Raw genomic sequence first — 20,437 nt, 5'->3', positions numbered from 1 at the left:
CTGGGGATTGGACACTCTGATTGACACCAGAGGCCTACGCTGCCTGCCTTCTAACCAAGAGCGAACCAGCCTGTTTCTGGCAAAGGGGGCCGGGCAGGCCTTTGGTGACCTTTTTCTCATCTGCCTGCACTTCTTGGCAGCCCCGTTTTCTCTCCCACGTTTTGCAAGGGAGCAGAGAATAGCCACGGGCCTTCTTGCTCCTGAGACTGCTGTGATTTTATTACATTCTGGAAGGGAAAATGCCTGGGAAAAGGTCCCTAAATGCATCGGCCATCCCAAGTGCCAAAAGGGAACGGAAAGCAATTACCCTCGACATAAAATTGGAAGTGTTAAGACGATTTGAAGTTGGTGAAAAGCTCAGCCAAATTGCGAAGGCCTTGGGCCTTGCTGTTTCTACAGTGGCTACAATCCGAGATAATAAGGAAAAAATTAAAGCGAATTCGCAAATAGCTACTCCTTTGAGAGCCTCCCGGTTGACTCGGCATCGAAGTGCAGTCATGGAGACCATGGAGCGCCTGCTGCATGTGTGGCTTGAAGACCAGAGCCAGCGAAATGTGCCCCTGAGTGTCACAGTTATTCAGGAGAAGGCTAAGAGTTTGTTTGATGACTTACAGCGTGAAAGAGGTGCAAGCTCTCCAACAGAAAAGTTTACTGCAAGTAAAGGGTGGTTTGTGAGATTCAAGGAGCGCCACTGTTTGCCCCACTTCAAGATAAACAGCACGGCTCCTGGAAACAAGGACCTATATCCAGAAGCGCTAAGAAGCATCATTGAAGAAGGTGAGTATACCCCCCAGCAGGTTTTTAACGTAGATGAGACGGGGCTTTATTGGAAGAGAATGCCTGAAGGAACGTTCATTTCTGTGGAAGAGAAAGCTGAGCCAGGCTTTAAATCATCCAGAGATCGCTTGATGCTGCTTCTTGGTGGCAATGCAGCTGGGGACTTTAAGTTGAAGCCCTTATTGGTGTACCACTTGGAAAACCCCAAGGCTCTGAAAGGATACTCCAAGCCCAATTTGCCTGTAATTTGGCGCTCAAACAAAAAGGCCTGGGCAACCAGGAGCATCTTTCAGGAATGGTTCACATACTTTTTTTGCCCAGCCGTTGAAAGATACTGTGCCCAGAATAATCTCACCCACAAAGCGTTGCTTATCCTAGACAATGCCCCATGCCACCCGGTAAATTTGAGTGATCTGTCTGATAATGTAAGAGTGGAATATCTTCATGACAGTACAGCTGACTCCATCCAGCCCATGGGTCAAGGCATAGCCTCCGCCTTCAAAGCTCATTACGTGAGAAGAACTTTTGAGCACATCCTAGAAGCAACAGATGGGGAGGATACAGCCACGATCAGGGAGTTCTGGAGAAACTACAGCATCATGGATGCTGTAGACAACATTGCACTAGCTTGGGAGGCGCTGAGACCGGCAACGATGAACAGCGTGTGGAAGAAGATCTGGCCTGAGTGTGTTCGGTTCCAGAGCGTTTCCCAAGCAGATAACATTGCACAACTTCAACAAAACATTGTGAGCCTTGCCAAGAATGTGGCTTTCGAAGAGGTTGTAGAAGCCGACGTGGACCAGTTGCTGAGGTCCCACGAGGAGGATCTCTCGAACAAGGAACTGATGCAGCTAGAGCAGGAGCCTGCAGAAGAGGAGAGTGAAGATGCCCCACCTGCCCTGCGTCAGCTAACCACAGGAAGACTCTCAGCAGCCTTCTCACACTTCGAGGCAGGCCTACAGGTCCTTACAAGTGACGGCCCTAATGATGATTGGAAACTGAAAGTTTCGGGAGCAATCAATGATGCGATCAACTGCTACAGGGAATTGTACAATGAGAAAAAGCGGCACTCAAAGCAACTATCTTAGGTCGTTTTTCAGTGTGTGCGACCAAACGTTAATCAAAATAAAGCCAGAAGCAGCAAGATGACCTCAGCGGATGAGATCCAGCCACGCCTCTCTACTTCCAGATGCTTTACATCTTTGGAAACTCTTGTTTCTGGTTTTTTCATTTTGACACCTGAGAGTACCAAATTTTGTCATTAAAATTTCACTTAAATATGTGCTTTAGAATAATCACATGCAAGAATACCCAGGAAAATGCTGCCTCAAAAAGAGAAAACTGCAGGGTGCCTGGGTGACTCAGTCTATTAAGCGTCTGACTCTGGATTTTGGCTCAGGTCACGATCTCACAGTTTGTGAGATCAAGCCCCACGTTGGGATCCACACTGACAGCGCACAGCCTGCTAGGGATTCCTTCTCTCCCTCTCTCTGTCTGTCTCTGCCCCTCCCCTGCTTGTGCGCACGCTCTCTCTCAAAATGAATAACTTTAAAAAAAGAGAGAGAAAACTGCAAGGAGGAGACTAGCTCTTCTAAGACATTAAAGCAAACTATAAAACTTCAGTGAGTAAGTCAGTGCAGTAGTCAGACCTGTGGAATAAGTTTGGAAGCCCCGATTTTTTTTTTAATGGTGGGGGACAACTGGTTAATCATTTGGAAGAAGATAAAATTAGATCCCTGCCTCACAGCATACACAAGACTAAATGAACAGATCGTGGATCCAAAAATAAAAATTGAAACCATACGAGTACTACAAAAACACGTAGATGAATGCCTCTTTGACCTTGGGTGCTGGGAAATTTTCCATGACTTAAGATCCAGATGAAATAAGAAAAGTTAATTTGACTGTATAAAAATGTAACAAAAGAGCTTTTCCATGGGAGAAACACTACAAAGTCAAAAGCAGTTGATAAATTGGAAGAAAATATTTGCAACATCTCACAGACAATGGGCTAATCCCTGCTATATGGAGAACTCTTAGGATTGAGGAGGAAAAAATACCAGAAATCCAATAGAAAAGTGGACAAAGGATATAATTCATAAATAAATAAATTAGGTCTTGAAACAAAAAAAGTTCAACCTCATTCATGATTAGAGAAATGCAAATTAAAGCTACACAGATACTGTGTCTCACTAATTAGATTGACAGATAATCAAAAAGTATGGCCACACACTCTGTTGGTGATGTTCTGGGCTAACAGGGACCTCCTACATTGCTGATGGGAATGCAAATTGCTACAACGAATATGGAGGGACATCAGACACTCATAAAAAATACATTTCTTTTGATTTAACAATCCCACTTTTAGGAGTATACTCTGAAGACACACCTCCAACAAAAGAAAATACATGTGCACAGATTACTTGTTGCATCCTTGTTTGTTACTGCAAAAGTGAGGAGACAGCCTGAATATTCGTATATAGAAGAATGGTCAAATATGAAATGGTTATTACATACAATGGGATATAATCTAGATGTAAATGATGATAACAGTAATAAAGGAGGAAGAACTCTGGACTGATAGAGAATGGTTTCCAGGGTATACTATTATTTGAAAAAAGCAACGTGCAAAAAAACAGTATGCTATCATTTTTGTGGAAGAAAGAAGGGGGAGGGGCTCCTGGGTGGCTCAGTGGGTTGAGCATTGGGCTCTTGACTTCAGGGCTCAGGTCATGATCTCACAGGTCATGGGTTCAGTCTCCACATTAGGTAGGCTCTGTGCTGCAGTGCAGAGCCTGCTAGGGATTCTCTCTTCTCTCTCCCTCTCTCTTTGCTCCTCCCCCATTCACACGCTCTCTCTCTCTCTCTCAAAAAACAAACTTTAGGGGCGCCTGGGTGGCTCAGTCGGTTGAGCGTCCGACTTCGGCTCAGGTCACGATCTCACGGTCCCGTGAGTTCGAGCCCCGCATCGGGCTCTGGGCTGACTGCTCAGAGCCTGGAGCCTGTTTCGGATTCTGTGTCTCCCTCTCTCTCTGACCCTCCCCCGTTCATGCTCTGTCTCTCTCTGTCTCAAAAATAAATAAACGTTAAAAAAAAAACAAAAACAAAACAAAACAAAAAAAAAACAACAAACTTTAAAAAAAAAAAGTGGGGGGTGGGGCGCGCCTGGGTGGCTCAGTTGGTTAAACGTCCAACTTCAGCTCAGGTCATGATCTCGCGGTTCATGGGTTCAAGCCTTGAGTCGGGTTTCGTGCTGACAGCTGCTTCAGCTGCTGTGTCTCCCTCTCTCTGCCCCTCCCCCACTCATGCTCTGTCCCCATCTCTCAAAAATGAATAAATGTTAAAAAAATTATTTTAAAAAAGGGGTAAACGAAATAAGAAAATAGACATGCATCATACTCATTTTTGCAAAAAGAAACCCAGAAAGGAGAAGCCAGAGACCAAAGACATTGGTTACCTGATGGGAAGGGGTGGAAAGAAGCAAAGAACGGGGGAGGAAGATATTTGACGAACCTTTTGTAAAGGTTTTTATTTTTTAAAGTGCCTTTAAAAAAAAATTTTTTTTTAATGTTTATTTTTGAGAGAGAGAGACAGGCAAGTCTGGGTTGAACCAGCCAGGCACCGTGGCCTCTTGTGAAGTTCTGACTTTAGGAACCATGTTAATATATCACAACAATAAAATAGGCAAATAAGAGGTGCCCGGGTGGCTCTCAGTTGCTTAAACTTCTGACTCTTGATCTCAAGGTCGTGAGTTCAAGCCCCATGTTGGGCTTTGCACTAGGTGTGAAGCCAATTTAAAAAAATAAAAATAGGGAAATAAAATGGAGTACACGAATGGAACCATATTTCTCATGAATTACATATGCACAGTGAAAGGGGAGAAACACCCAAGTGAATTTGAATGCTGTGTTTTGACTGTATTCTCTCAACTAAATACAAAAAGGAACTCAAAAAAAAAATTAAACTCTAGGCTTGTTTTTCACAGAGGCATAGGTTGGCAATGCTGAAGGTACTCTCTGTGTTTTAGGATTGAGCAAATAAATAATTATAGATAACGAAGCCAGGTTTCTGTCAAGGAAGGGAATCACAAATATTAAAAAGGGGAAAGAATCTTGTGGCATTACTTTGAAATTGGGAGTATCAGTGTAAACTCATGTTTTTAATATGTTTATGGAGGACTAGATGTCGATGAAGGGGCTACTATTTCCTGTCTGGTAAAAGGACCTAGAAGCAGTCACAGCCCAGTAGGACTGAGCACACCCGACGACCACATCTTGTTTACTGAATTACCACTGTCCACTAACAGCTGTTGGGGCTCCTTGGGGAAATGGCTGGTTTCAGGGCTAGGAGTGGGAAAGCGCAAGAAAAACCAACAACACCTTATTACGCTAGAAAGTAAGCGGTTCCTAAAGAATGACAGAAACCTGTCAAAAGGACGCAGGAGACAAGTAGATCAAAGCGTCACTTCTGGGGAATTCTCACTCCACGCGCGAAGCCTGAATCCTATCAGAAAAACCTGCATTGAAGGATAGTCTTCAAAAGTATTAACTTGTGCTTTTTTTAAGTTTATTTAGAGAGAGACTGAGACAGCACAAGTGGGGGAGAGGCAGAGAGAGACAGAGAGAGAGAATCCCAAGCAGGCTCCATACTCGACACGGGGCTCGAATCCACAAAACTGTGAGATTATGACCTGAGCAGAAACTGAGGGTCAGACACTTAACCGACTTAGCCACCCAGGCGCCCCAGTTACCTTGTGATTTTTAAAGGGGTCCATCACGCACCCTTCCAGATTAAAGAAGACTAAACAGACATAGCAGCTGAATGGCAAAATCTAAGTAAGTTTTGTTGTAGGTTCGGTGATGAGTCCATGTTAATTTCCCAGTGATAAGTGCACTGTGGCCTTGTAACGTCCTTGTTTGGCAGGAAGACACATGTATTTAGAGGCAAAGGAGCATCATCTCTGAAACTCCCTGCCAAATGGTTCAGAAAAAGAAATGTGCACGTGCACAGAAAGAATACAGCAAATGAGGTAAATGGTAATATTTAGGGAATCCAGGGGTGCCTGGGTGGCTCAGCCGGTTGAGTGTCCTACTTCAGCTCAGGTCGTGATCTCGCGGTTCATGGGTTGAAGCCACGCATCTGGCTCTGTGCTGACAGCTTGGAGCCTGGAGCCTGCTTCAAATTCTGTGTCTCCTCTCTCTCTGCCCCTCCTCTGCTGGTGCTCTGTCTCTCTCTCTTAAAAATAAATAAATGCTAAAAAAAAAAAATTAATATTTAGGGAATCCAGGAGATAGGTAAATGGGAATGTTTTTGCAATAGTTCTGTATATCTAAGTTTGCCAATATATAAATGATAAAAGAGGGGCTCCTGGGTGGCTCAGTCAGTTGGGCATCCGACTTTGGCTGAGGTCATGATCTCACGGTTTGTGAGTTCGAGCCCCACGTCAGGCTCTGTGCTGACAGCTCAGAGCCTGGAACCTGCTTCAGATTCTGTATCTCCCTCTCTCTCTATCCCCCCCCCCCCCCCGCCCGGCTAATGTTCTCTCTCTCTCTGTGTCAGAAATGAATAAACATTAAAAAAAAATTTAATGGTAAAAAGAAAATACCATTTCATCACCTAAAAGAGAGGGAAAACATATTCATCTTACATCAAGTATCCAAAGTATAGCTTTAGTTACTTGTAGTTGGAGGTGTGTGCTCAAATATGCCAAGACCAGGCCCACAAACAGCACTCCCACACCATTCCTCCCTCCCTTCGGCTTGCGCCCATAGAGCTCTCTGGTTTCTTTAGGGTTAGGGTTACAGTCTATCAGAAGATTCCTTATATTCGCTGGGTCATGGCCCCTTTGAGATCCTGGTCAAAACTGTAGATCATCTCTCTGAAAAGAATGTACATATACAGAGGCTTGAATGTAATTTGGGAGAGGGGCAGTTAGGGTTCTCCTGAAGCCCAGGGCAATGGGAATGGTCCTGAGTTGCAGCGAGGGCCCTTCTGTGGGTCTAGCTTGTGAAAGAGATTGCCAGGAGCTGGACATGTGACTTGCAAGATCAGCCAGTTTCCCGCTGATTCCACTGGGTTATGAGATAATCCCTCAACCATGAGGACTCCAGAAGACACAGTTTCTACTTACCGAACATTCTCTGCACGCCAGGCTCAGTGCTCGATGCTTCCTAGAGCCTGAACAACCCCAAGTTATGTGTTTTCATCTTTCATAGACATGGAGCTGAGGGGACTCCACACACTCAGCCCTCTGACACTCATCACAAACTCCCCAAACCGAATCACATTTGGCCCCACTGGATGGGGAAGGCTGTGGGCTTTCACTAAGACTGCAGTTGGTCTGCATGTCGATAAATCCTGTCTTGTCCCCAATTCACCACACACACCAGAGTCTAGAGAACACAGATTTAATGAGACAGCGGCTATGGCATCAGTACAACCAGGTGTCCCTTGCTGCTTTTCTGTGAAGCGCTGGCCGTGCAAACTGGCTCTTTGGTGGGTTCTGGCTACAGTGCTTGGATTCCAAGACCCACACGTGATTTTGTTTAAAGACTCGGTCATCCAGAAGGGGAAGATGGCGATATTGGGGGAGGAGGGAATGGGGGTTGTTAAAAAGAAAAGGGGGCCAACTCCTCGTCCAGCAGACGCCAACTTATTAACGCTTTCTATGGACGTGGTGATTGTAACTATAATGATGTGACGTCCATTACCCGGTAAAGCCGGGAATGGCCAGTATCCTTCTGACAGAAATGGAAAGCAGTGGTGGAAAATGTGTGGATCTGGGGGTGCAGGAAAAGGGCATCTGGACCTTAAGCCCCTCTTCAGCCCTAGAGAGGAAGGGGAAGCAGGGCAGGGACCTGTTGACCCAACCTCACCAAAGTTTGCTTCTCACTGTTACCCCAAGGCAGATCAGAACACTCAGCGAGAGGACTGCCTAAAGCCACCAACGGAGGCTTTTCTGATGGCGCAGAAGAGCCAGGAGGAGGGGACACGGTCTTTAGCCACCCTCTGATCCTCCAGCAGGCTAAGACGGCTTTTCTGCTGGCTGAAGCATCTCCTCTTGGGTTTCCTAGCCAAAGGTGATGGATACCCAAGTGGCTATGTTCCCTGCCCACCCCACCCCCACCACATGTGTATGTTAACCATGTGCATCAACAGCTGACCACAGTCTGGGCAAGAGGGCACAAAAGGCTGGAGAGCCACGTCCTGAAATGTCCCCTTCCCACAGGACTCCCCCCTCAATGGCAAGGTCTCTAAAGCACAAAACGTCCCTGCAAATACCGAGGTTGACTGTGGCTCCACCAGTGAAGAACCTGTGGCTTCTCACCCTCTGCCTAAGGGTCCCATTTGTCAGCTGGTGTACAGGACCTTCCACATCCTGTGCTCCAGGCTTCCCGCATGGGCTCTAAGATTCCTGCCCAAAGCTCCCTTGAGCAAATACTCCCAGCACCTCCAGGCCCCAAGCAAAAGACCACTGGCTGGTGGTCTCTGGGCCGTCCAGAGCCCTCCGCAGGCACTGTGGCAGCAGCATGGAGCTCCTCAGGCAGAGAGTTCCCAGAAGAGCCACACAGGCCTACTGCTGCCAACCCCGTTGCCTAACCTAGAATTCCCCCAAGGGCATAGTCCCTGCTCCAAACTGGGAAGCAGGACAGCCTCTTCCAATTGGACCCCCAGCCACCCAGCCTGGAGCACCAGGGTAGGCTGGGCTGAGCAGCGGCAGGGGGAGTAGGAGGAAGAGACCACGGCCCCCTTCCCTCCACGTTGTACAGAACAGGTAACCCCTGGGCTGATCCCGTCAGAGGAGAACCTAGAGACAGAACCTCAAGAGGCAGGGGCAGAGCCCTCAGGAGACAGTTGTGGACGACCCCAGCCAGAGACAACTAGAAGTCTCCAAACAGACAAGGAGCTGGGGGATGGGAGCCTCTAGGTAGATCCAAATCATCCGTTGCAGATTTTCCTCAGGCCAAGTCTGGGTGTATGTAGCCAGCATCCCCAGGGTTTGTTGGCCACTCCCCCAAAGTCCTCTCTGGGTTTTCAGGGTGGCCAAAGCCCAGCAGCCTCGGCCCCCAGGCTCTTTGCCACCGGGGAGGTGAGACGCCCTTTGCCCACTCCCCTGCTTACGGAGCCCTGAAGCCCTCACAGCAGCACACCCAGCAAAGAGCCAGGCTGCACCACATCCCAGCAAATGCCTGGGAGACAGATGACGGGCCTCATGGTGCTGCTTACACCCCTCCGGCCCAACACAAGGGAGACGTCCAGGGGCTGCACCCTTGGGGTCTCCAGAACACAAAAAAACACCTTGACTTTGGCAATGACCAGCAGGTTGGATGCCAGAAAGGCTTGGGGTGGGGGGGGGGGGTGCCTGCTGCTCTAGGCATCCACATCTGGACCAGGCTCCTGGAAGAGTGACTGCTTCCGCAAGGTGAGCCGGGCACACTTGGGGCACGTGGTAGAGTTGTCATAGTAGCAGTCCCTGGGGGCAGGGGGGGGGACAGGGGGTCAGCCCTAGGAAAGGTCCGGGTTCCCTGCATGTGAAATTCTACCGCTGAGCCTTCACAGGCTTCCTAAGTCAGGCTCTAACATCCCCCTTCTCCCAAAGGGCAGAAGCCAGGTCGGCACCCAGATGTGTCTACCGGGCCTGCGACCCGGCTCTCAGCGCAGGCCTTCCCACAGGGTCCGCACCTGCCCGCTGGCTACCATCCGCTGGGCGCTCTCACCGCTTGGCTTCCCTACCTGTGCTTACCACCACTGTGCCGAGCCTCCGCCCAGGGCACTGGGGGGGCACAGGGTCCTGGGGACTATTAAGATTTGGTGGTGACACAGCAATGCTTGACATCTGTCACACAGCACACACACTGCTAGCTCAAGGGAATCCACGCCTGCAGCATTTGTTTTTGCTACGGTGACGGCAATCCCAGTTCCACGGTGTCACTGGATGCTAGGACAAACAGCAAGTGCCAGGCAAAAACCCGTGGCACAGAAATGGGGGACAGAAATGGGGGGTGGCCATCTGAGTCCAGTGTGAGAAGTCACGCAGGGCCCAGCAGGCATCACCTAGTATTCGTAACTGCGCTTATTAGAGAATTAAATTCTTTTTCTTCCAACATAGGTGTGTTCTTTTTCCAAACAACCCATTAAGTCTTTTTGTCACAAATGCTTAAGTTGTTTGAATCTAAGTACTTAATAAAAATGTTGGTATTTCTTTCGGCCTAGGGATGTTTGAAAAAAAAACACCGGGACACTGAGGGTGCCAGGAACCGGGAAGTCTAGGAACCTCTGGCCTCTGCGACATCTCAGGTCTGGTGGAAAATGGGAGCAGGTCAGACACCGTGTGCACACCTGGGGTCTGGGCTGCAGCACCCTCCCCAGCCCCACAGGTGCTTGTTCCCAGGGGAACTTTGAACTTAGTTCACATCAGGGTCTAACCCCGTATCTAGGATCAAAGCCAAGGGCTTTGAAAATCAGGCAGCAAAGACCTGACCCTAAATGCCCCCCACTGTGGCAGGAGCCCCCTCACCTGGCCTAAGGGTGGGTCGGAGCCACACTAACCTGTGGAAGACAGCAGAGCACTCGGTGCACACGGACGTGTGGCTGTCGAAGGGGAACAGCACATCACCCTCTCTGCAGAGCTCGCATACGAAGCCCTTGGCCTGACACCGCTGGGGGGCAACAGTGGAGAGTGGGGGGCAGGTCAGCGCATGCTCCGAAGGGCACACTGGGCCGAGCTGTTTTCCCATCCTCCCTGCCCTTGAGACTGGGAGCAGAGGGCGACGCCCCCCGGTCCGGGCTAGGGGGCCCACCTCACAGTCCAGCTTGATGTGCTTGGCAAAGAGTGTGTGGGTCTCCGTGAGCGAGCAGCTGAGGCGGCCCGTGTGCGCATCCAGCAGGTCCTGGACAGAGTACATCTCATCGTTCTCCACAAAATGCTGCCGGTCCTGGAGCTGTGGGTCCCAGCAACCGTGACCCCCATACCAGGTGAGGGCCCCTTCCACTGCCCACCCCGACACTCCCAACATCTGGGCCCTAGGGGTGCTCATGGAAGCAACAGGCTGCACAGGGTGTCTGGGCCCCAGAGAGCACCCCCTGCGCCATCCACACCGGTCACCTCGCTGCTTCCAACACAGCGGGCACACCCCACCTCTGCCCAGCATGCCACACCTCCTCCCGGCCCTGGCCCTGTTTACCACCAACATTCTGCACCTCCTTTCCCTGCCGTATCTTGTCCACAGACCTCAACCCCCGCCCCGACATTCTGCTTATTTTTCTTCCCCACCCGAAGGGTGCTCCCTGAAGTGAGAGCAAGGACCCCTACCTGTTTTGTTCCCTGCTCCCTAGGATCTAGAACAGTGAATACCCCCGAATATTTGTTGAACAAATAAGTGAGCCTGAAAAAGTGTGTTCGTGGTCAGTCTTGCCTGGGCAGGCCTGTGCCCGGTCCACGCCTGTGCCCGGTCCACTGCGTGGAGATTCAGGTCAATACCTGCTTCTCCCAGTGTTTCTCGCACGGACATAATCAGAGAACGCTTTTGTGGGCAGACTGCCTGTTTGCTTACTGAAGACCTCACGTTCCTTGGGAGTCTGGGAGACCCTGTGCCAAATGCACAGCACACATAAGCTATCGACTCGTCTGAAAAAGTCTTGGGCGCAGCGTGTCCTCATTGCCCTGGCTCTCTGTTTCCCATGTGCCCTCCTCCTCCCCGACCCCGGACCCCCAGCTCCCGCTCCAGTGGCCTGACCTGCAGGAGCAGACGTGCCTCCATGGCCTCCTTGCAAGTGATGAAGTATGGCTTCATGAGCAGGATGTCCTGGCGCAGCTTCTAAGGACGAGAGGGGCAGGTGGGCATTCCCGGCCAGGGCGGAGCTGCACCCTGGCACATCTGGGTGGCTGAGGGGGCTGGCACTCCAGGTCAAGAGGGGACAGGACGCATCCCCTAGGTCACATCCCCCGGGATGGTCCCAGATCTGAGAGCTGCAGCCGAGCTCAAGTTTAGATCACAGCGTCCAGGCCAACTGCACTCTGAGATGCATTTATCCTCAGACACATTGTACAAAAAAGAGAATGCAATACATCTCAATAATGTAGTATGTTAATTATGTTGCAATAATCTTTTGGATACATTGGATCAAATAAAATATATTGTTAAAATTAATTTCACCTGCGTTTTACTTTTAAGGCGGCTACTAGAAAATTTCAAATTGCCTCTGGGCCTACTGTCATTGTGACCGGACACTGCTCTAGTGTCTTTAACCCTAAAGATAGCCAAGGGGCCTCACTAGCCCTCAGAAGGCGGCATCTCTCCTCCCAGGACACACGGGGCGGGGGGGACAACGTCCACCCTGCCCCCTCCAGCCTCACCCTGATCTCCACCAGCTCCTCCACGTAGTTGAAGAGCAGAGGGTTGATCTCGCGGAGCCTGAGGACTGGACGAGACACCATCAGTGCCAGGTAGCGCATGCTGCAGCGGGACACCTGGGGGACACGATGGAGTGGCACCTCCAGCATTACACATACTACCCCCCCACACCCCCCCCCAGGACCAAGATCCGCTCCCCCCACCCCCCAGGCCTGAGCACTGGCTCTCCGTCCTTGGGGCTGCAGTTCCTCCCCACTCAGCCTGTATACGAGCCCCCCCCCCTCCCCCCCTGCCCCTGCCCCTGCCTTGCGCGGCTCAAAGTCCCAGTTGTGCACAACTCGTGCAGGGATGATAGCCAGGTCATTCCAGTGGCAATGGCTGCAGTAGTACTGGCCGGTATAGTCACACTGCCGGGCCTCGCTGGGCACGCCCCCTGTGGAAGGAAGGGGCCACATACAGGGAAACAGCCACCCTCCAGACCTGACGCAACCTCTTCTGAGCCCCAAGACCTGAAGCAAATCAGGCACCCGGCTACCCTCAGCTTTGTCATCGGTAAAATGGGACAATAACCCCCACCACGGGACTGCTGAGAGGACCCCATAAATTAACATCAGCAACTCTCTGGAAGAAGGCCTAACATATGGCGCACGGGCGACTATCGTGCCGTTTTTCCCGTCCAGGCGGGCTTTCTGTGACGCTGGGGCCGCCGGGGAGGCTGGAGCAGGGCAGCCTTGTGAGTACTCCCACGTGACCTAGGCGGGAGCCCGGTCTACTGAGCGGGAAGAGAAAAGGCACCAGTAGCAGCCCCTTCTCCCTCCTCCAGGAGAGAGAGCAGGACACCATCCACGGGAGCCAAGCCGTCCTTAGCGTCTGACTGATCCAAGTTTCTCACAGCTGTTGGCCGGGGTACCCTGCCCGGAGCAGCCTCCCTCACCCTGCACCCTGCCCTCTCCGGGGGCACTCACGCAGAGAGATGGGCGCCCGGCACTCCGCACAGCGGTAATCCTGGCTGTCCAGCCCTGTCTCGGGGCAGATGTTCAGCTCGTATTCCGCTTGGTGGCTGACTTTGGAGCGCACGCAGGGCTTGGAGATGAGGTTCAAGCACTTGCTATGACAGCGGTAATAACAGCCTGGGGTGGGGAGGACCAGCAACGTGCCTCTCAGACGGGGGAGGGAGGGGATCCTGCAGCCTGGACTGGCCTTCAGCTCTACTCCGATTCCCACATCGACCTGAGAGCTTCTCCAGGCCCCACTGCAGGCCCCAGAACTTGAAAGACCTTGTCAGGCCCCCTTGAAAGACCTTGTCAGGACCCCTTGTCCTGTGGGTGCGTGCGAGCCTTCGTCCTCAACTCCAGACCACCGGCCATTCCCCCCTGGATGCCTTAAGGGCATCAGACTCGCTCAGTCTAAATGGAATTCTCATTCTTCCTTGACAAACCCACCTCCCACACATGGTTTTCCCGCCTCGCGTTTCAATGACTCCAACCTTCCACCTACTGAGACTAAAATTTGTAAATCATCTCAACTCCACTCTATGCCCATTTCCAGCCCTTCAGGCAGTGCTGCACCTGGGTTCTTCTCCTCCAAAACAGCCCCGATCAGAGTGCCATCATCCTCCCTGTCCATCTCTGCACTTCCTCCTTCAGCTGGTGCTCAGCTCAGCAGCCAGAGTGATCTCGTTAAAACCTAAGCACGTCCAGCACCGACCTACGGCCCCCGGTGCACTTAGAGAAAGTACCTGGTCGCCTCTGAGCCCACCTCTACCAACCTCCTCTCAGATGCAATGGCCCAGCCACACTTTTCTCTGCTCCACACTGAAGACACTGGACACACACCAGCCAGGGTATCTAGCCAAGTCCCCCCCACCAGGGGCATTCTTCCCCACATACACTCCTGACTTGCTCCCTGACTTCCAAGTGTTGCTTGAATGTCACGTGATGCCTTTTTATTCCACCCTAAAGTCACACCCATCACACTCCCTGACCTACGCTATTCTCTTTCCTCACGTTTCTTCAACTGTCTAACACACCATATGCTCGTTCAGAACAGCACCATCCATAGAGATTTTCAGCCATAATGGAAACGTTTTCTTTGCACTGACCAACATGGTAGCCCCCAGCCTCATGTGGCCATTAAGCACTTGTAACGTAGACAGCACTAGTAAGGAACTAAATCGTTACTTGTTTGAATCAGTTTGAGTTCCCGTGTGGCTCGTGGCTACTATACTAGAAAGCCGAACGTGGATGTGAGCCTGATAAAGGCAGGAGTTTGAGTCTCTTGTCCCTTGTTTTGTGCCCAGTATTCCTCAGGGCTCAGCAAATACTGAGCACACTGCAGAGAACTCACCGGAACACAGCCCAGATATGGCAGCAGGGCTGAAGGTCTCTGCCCTGCCCTGGGGACCAGGACTACCCACCCAGAAGGAGCAGGTCTGGGGCTCAGCCCACCTGTACAGGTGTACCAGGTCTGAATGAGCCCCCAGATAATGGTGTTGCACTTGTCACAGGTTTGCTTCACACTCTTGCTCTTCTCCTTGTAGAAACGGTGCTCGAGGAGGACTCGGATGTTGGGCTCGTCCTCGTTGGGGTCCTAGAGAGAGGCCCAGGGAGGGGCCACAGGTGAGCCTGTGTAACTCCTTTCCCTTCCCGTGAGCCCCTGGGGCTAGTTCTTCCAGGTACCGTTTACAGCACATATTGTGAGCTCCCCCAACGTCACACCCCCTTTTCCCTTTAGCGAAAGAAATCGCCAGTGATGAGTAAGGCCTGAACCACCCAGAGTACAGACTGATTTTCCCAACATCTCCTGCACCTAGGTGCTGTCCTGGGACCATGTTAGGGCCAAGGGTGTGTGAGCAGGAGTGACACGGCCTTCTCCCCCCTCCCACGTTTTTTCTGCTAAGTACAGACTCAAAGTGCCATGAGGCCATCTTGGATTCTCACAAGGACTGGAAGGCCTGGGATCCCCAACACCATCAGCTGCCGTATGGGCTCTAGGCCACCTATAGGGTTTCTACATAAGTAAAATTATACATCTGACTCCTTTAAACCACTGGATTTGGGGGCATCTTTGTTACCATACCCTTACCTATATCCTAGTGAATATTCTAGTTTCTAAGTTCCCAGGGATTCATGAGCCAGTCAGGGACCCAATGGCAGCCAAGCTCAAGAGTGCACACACTCAAGGACTTCAAGGACAGCTATGGGTTTTGGCCTCCCGAATCCATTACCCTTACCAGTGTCCCCTTTGCAAAATCCTCAGGAACCACCCCCCCACACACACCCACCAACTCTAGGTAACGAGGTTCGAGGCAGGCCTTACCTCACTTACTTGCTCCAGTAGGTGGCATGTGACCAGGACTGGCCAATCAAGATCAGACTAATAGAGAAAGAGCCTCCACAAGGGGCGAGGGCCCACCCTTGCCGCCCCTCAGCATCTGGAAGGGGAGATTCCTACATTCCCCCCTCAGCCTCCATGGTAGGTAGGTCAGCACACACCTTCAGCTCCTGGAGTTTCAGCCGGAGGTGGATGAGCCGAACTACGGCATCCTTCTGCTTCTCCGAGTGCTCGGGCAGCTCCAGAATCACCTGCTTGCACTCCTCGATGGCCTGCCGCAGCTGCTGGATGTCAGAGGCCAGGAAGAGACCCTGCCCAGTGGGGGGGGGGGGCAGGCATCAGGTTGCATCAAATGCCCACCGTGCACGGTCTCCATGTGAAGGTGAAGCCCAGAGCAGACCTCCCTGCTCCTCACTCGCCTAGATGGAGAAACTGGAGCCTGGCAAGAGGGGCCCAAGGACTTGCTCAAGGCCCAGGAAAGTGAACAGCACCCCATGCAACCAGACCCCCAGCTGGACCTGTCTACTCACAGGCCCCTGAAGACCTGATTCAGGATGTTTTTCAAAACACAACTTCCTTCTTTCAGAAGTTGAACTGCAGGGCACCTGGGTGGCACAGTCAGTTAAGCGTCTGACCGGCTCAGGTCATGATCTCACGGTTCATGAGTTCGAGCCCCGCATTGGGCTCTGTGCTGACAGCTCGGAGCCTGGAGCCTGCTTCGGATTCTGTGTCTCCCTCTCTGCCCCTCCCCTGCTTGCTTATTCTCTGCCCCTCCCCCCCAAATAAATAAGTAAACGCTATAAAAAAAGAATTTTAAAAATAAAAAATAATCAAATAGAGAAATCGAATCACTTTTCTCACTATGCTATTTTGCTTACTTCTACAGAGTTTTCTCTTGGATGAAAGCTGGGGAAATGACAATTGGCCTGTCATGAAGGAGAGGAAGTGGCCTCTAGCTTAATCACCAAGCCCAGAGACACACCCCCAGCCCCAGCACCTCACAAGGACCCAGGGCAAAGGCCCAGCAAAGGCCCTAGTCTCAGGACACTGCTGTCACCGCAGAAGGAGACCAGGCTGCAGACTGGGCTGGGGAGCTGAGGCAGATCCCACACCAGGAAAGACAGCTGCCCTCAGGAGCCACCCTTCGCCAGGAGACCAGGCAAAGAGAAGGTGACACCCCTACTCTTGGATCTCAGTGTGTGACCCATAGGAGTGGCTCAAAATTTTTTTCATGAAATACATATCCGTACCAGTAAAACTTAAAGACCATATTCGAAATAAAACGTCAGTGAGAACTGGGGGCTCCTGGGTGAATCTTTTTTGACTTAAGTTACATTTGAAAAAAAATTTTTTTTCTTAATGTTTATTTATTTATTTTTTGAGACAGAGACAGAGCATGAGCAGGGAAGGGGCAGAGAGAGAGGGAGACACAGAATCGGAAGCAGGCTCCAGGCTCTGAGCCATCAGCACAGAGCCCGATGCGGGGCTCGAACTCACAGACCGTGAGATCATGACCTGTGCCGAAGTCGGACGCTCAAAGGGACGCTCAACCGAGTGAGCCACCCAGGCGCCCCTGACTTAAGTTACATTTGAATGTTACTATGTTTCTCTCAAATAAGAGCTGAAGATACTGGGGCGCCTGGGTGGCTCAATCAGTTGAGTGGTTGAGGAACCAACCAGCTCTTGATTTCAGCTCAGGTCATGATCTCACAATTCATGGGATCGAGCCTGTGTCAGGGTCTGTACTGACAGCGTGGAGCCTGCTTGGGATTCTCTCTCTCTGCGCTTCCCTGGCTCCTGCATGCACTCACTCTCTCTCTCTCAAAATATATAAACATTTTTCTTAAGTTAAGGATACACAGGGGGCCTGGGTGGCTCAGTCAATTAAGCATCCGACTTCGGCTCAGGTCGTGATCTCACAGCTCGTAAGTTTGAGCCCCGCGTCAGGCTCTGTGCTGACAGCTCGGACGGAGCCTGGAGCCTGCTTTACATTCCGTGTCTCCCTCTCTCTCTCTGTCCCTACCCCCTCCCCTTGCGCTCTGCCTCTCTCAAAATAAATAAACATTAAAAAACAATTTTTTTAAGTTGAGGACACTTTGCATAAAACTCAAAGATTTTCAAACTTGATTTTTTTTAGTTTATTTACTCATTTTGAGAGAGAGAGAGAGTATGAAAGTGGGAGAGGGCAGAGAGAGAGAAAGAATTCCAAGCAGGGTCCACACTGTCAGCACAGAGCCCGATGCAGGGCTCAAACTCCTGAACCATGAGATCATGACCCAAGCAAAAATCAAGAGTTGGACACTTAAACCAGCTGAGCCACACAGACACTCTGATTTTCAAACTTTTTAAAAAGAAATCATTAGAGCCCTTTAGTTAAAACAAAACAAAACAAAAAGTTTCCACGGAACAAAATATCAAACAGAGGAGAATGGCCCTGCAGAGCTGAGTGGAGATGGGCAGGAGGACCCCTCCCCTCCCTCACCCTGCTGCACAGCTGCAGGATTCCCTAGCACCCCACATGGAACCACATCTGCCTCACAGGAACCCGGAGCATGAGGAGGGGGAAGGCCAAACACAGGAAGAGCAGCTCCAGGCCCCAAACCCCAGGTCAGTCCATCTCTGGTTCCAAAGCAGGTTTTCAGGGTGAGACTCGGCTGTCATGTGGTCTCAGATCCAAGGCCCAGGAGCCCCAGCTCAGGTGGACTGGGCGGGGAGACAAGGAAATGGCCAGCTCCCCCTGCCTCAGGGGCTCGCCCAGGCCCAAACCTTACCACAGGGCGGGAGAAGTGGTCCTCAGAAAGGCCGAGATCCATCACTTGCTCAGTGCAGTGGAATTCTGGCTCTCCAGGGGGCAACGCAGGCAGGGCCTCTGGAGTGGGTGCAGGGGTGGAGCACAGCAGAGAGAGAAGGAAAAATCAACCTGTGTTTCCACCAGGAGTCAGCTGGGGTGGGAAAGACCCTTGAGATGACGGAAGCCCACAGGAGGTCCTGAGAGGAACCAGGCCCTGCCCTGCAGCTGCCCTGTTTGCATTTGCAAAGGCACCCATATCCTTTACAACTAAGAGAGAGCCTTTCCAGAAAATGAGGTGGGGAGACTCTGGGTGGCTCAGTCGGTTGAGGTTGAGCATCAGACTCTTGATTTCAGCTCAGGTCATGATCCCATGTCAGGCTCTGCACTAAGTGTGGAGCCTGCCTGGGATTCTCCCTCTCCCTCTGCCCCTCTCCCCTGCATGCACACACTCTCTCTCTCTCTCTCTCTCTCTCTCTCTCTCTCTAAAATAAAAAATAAACAGAAAAATAAAAAGAGGTGGAAAGACACACATAGTGCCAAGAAGAGGTGTACAAAAGAGTATCAGAAAAACACCCCAATTTCTAAGGCATACTTTGCGTATGTGTATATGGCTTGAAGGCTGCTAGGCGGTTGAACAACACAATTCCTAATGGTAGGAGACCTCTGTGTCGCACACGCGGGCCCACACACACCCTGGATACCCCGAGGTGACTCAGTCCGCCGTTCGGAGAGCTCGCACCCTCCTGACCTCCCAAGCTGCTGGCTGGGCCTCTGTTCAGCGCGTTCCAACGTCTCCTGATGAGACCTCAGCTCTGAGCTTACGCTCCGAGCGTTCCTTTAACGAGCATCTGCTATGTGCTGGGCCCTGGGGCACAGCAGTGGCAAGACAGTCATAAATCCCTGCCCTCGGGAGTGTGTGTGTGTGACTATGTATTCTGGGGAGAGCACAAGTGGGCGAGGGGCAGACAGAGGGGGACAGAGGATCCACAATGGGCTCTGCTGACAGCAGCGAGGCTGATTCGGGCCTCGAACTCACAGAGATCGTGACCTGAGCTGAAGTCGGACACTCAACCGACTGAGCCACAGAGGTGCCCCAGGACTGTGTGTTCTCATGGAGGGGCAGAGATAAGTAAACTAAAGAACGGGTGGGAAGTGGTTTGTGCCGTGGACAAAAGGGAAGTGGCCAGCACGAGCCCAGCTCCACGGGAAAGCCAGCGTGCTCCACAAGAGGAACTAGGAAGCGGGGGGCACAATGTGAGGGGTCGGGTTGCCCACGCAGGCCTCCCCCCAGCACCCGCCTTCAGAAGCGAAGTCTGGGGCCTCCTCGCTGGCCCTCTGCTCATGCTGCCTTGGCACCAGCTGCTTGTTGAAGGGGTTGAGATGGGCCTGCCGGAACCGGGCCAGCTTCTCATCATATTCCATAGCATCCCACCTGCAGAGGAAGAGGGGGGCAGAGATGACCGCCCGGCTCCCACACTCGCTGCATTGCCGTCCCCTTCCCGAGTTCCTGGGGTCTCAGAGGGGATGCCTGGCCTCCTCCCCCTCCCCAGGAGGGGCCAGGTGGGGCCCCCCCACACCACAGGTGCCGTCTGCTGCCCGTCCCCAAGCCAGCTCAGCCCCTTCACCCAGGCCCCACCGGCAGCACCCCCTCAGTAACAGCAACCCACTCAGATCCCGCAGGTGGCACAAGCAGAGCTAGGACAGGGGGACGACCTACCCGAGGGCACCCCGCCGGTCGGAACCTAGGCCCCTCGCCTCCCGTCGGCCCCAGACGCCTCGTTCATCCCCAGTCCAGCTGGAAGAAAGGCCCGGCTGCCCCCGTGAGACACCACCTCCCAGGACCCGGTTCCTTACTTCCGGCCCCAACCAGCTGTGCTCCCTTTCTGTCAGAGCAACCCAAAACCACAGCCCCTGAGCGGAGCCACCGGTGAAGACTGCCAGAGGTCACAGTGCTGTACCCTCTGGAGCCCAGAGCCCCGGCCTGCTCGGCCACCCGCAGCGTGGCCTTGGGCAGGACCCACCTTCCCAGGGCCCTCGGAGCTCCAGCTCTCTGCTGGCCACGTAGAGGAGACCCCGGCATCGCTCGTTAATCATCATGTCAGCAAGGGTGGCACCTCACTGGCCTGGATTCCCAGCGAGGCTCCCTGTGGCCTGAGTCAGGACATGGCCCCACACCCTGGGC

General features: G+C 52.1%; 1 protein-coding gene across 1 annotated transcript; it reads right to left on the bottom strand.

Annotated features, from left to right (window-relative positions):
- Positions 1-7,168: 7,168 nt before the first annotated feature.
- Positions 7,169-20,431, bottom strand: DEF8 (differentially expressed in FDCP 8 homolog). The gene is made up of 12 exons (XM_078439193.2): positions 20,277-20,431; positions 19,554-19,687; positions 18,236-18,333; positions 15,626-15,775; positions 14,579-14,720; positions 13,097-13,261; positions 12,437-12,564; positions 12,134-12,247; positions 11,514-11,594; positions 10,578-10,718; positions 10,327-10,436; positions 7,169-9,250 (listed from the first exon to the last, which is right to left on the bottom strand). The coding sequence occupies exons 1-12, from the start codon at positions 20,333-20,335 to the stop codon at positions 9,148-9,150; spliced, it is 1,425 nt and encodes a 474-aa protein (XP_078295319.1). The 5' UTR covers positions 20,336-20,431; the 3' UTR covers positions 7,169-9,147.
- Positions 20,432-20,437: the final 6 nt, after the last annotated feature.

Source organism: Panthera onca, chromosome E2 (genome assembly GCF_046562875.1).
Source record: "Panthera onca isolate mPanOnc1 chromosome E2, mPanOnc1 haplotype 2, whole genome shotgun sequence".
In the NCBI taxonomy this organism is placed as follows: domain Eukaryota; kingdom Metazoa; phylum Chordata; class Mammalia; order Carnivora; family Felidae; genus Panthera; species Panthera onca.
The sequence above is the reverse complement of the archived record's forward strand: the minus strand, read 5'-3'. Positions and strand labels throughout refer to the sequence as shown.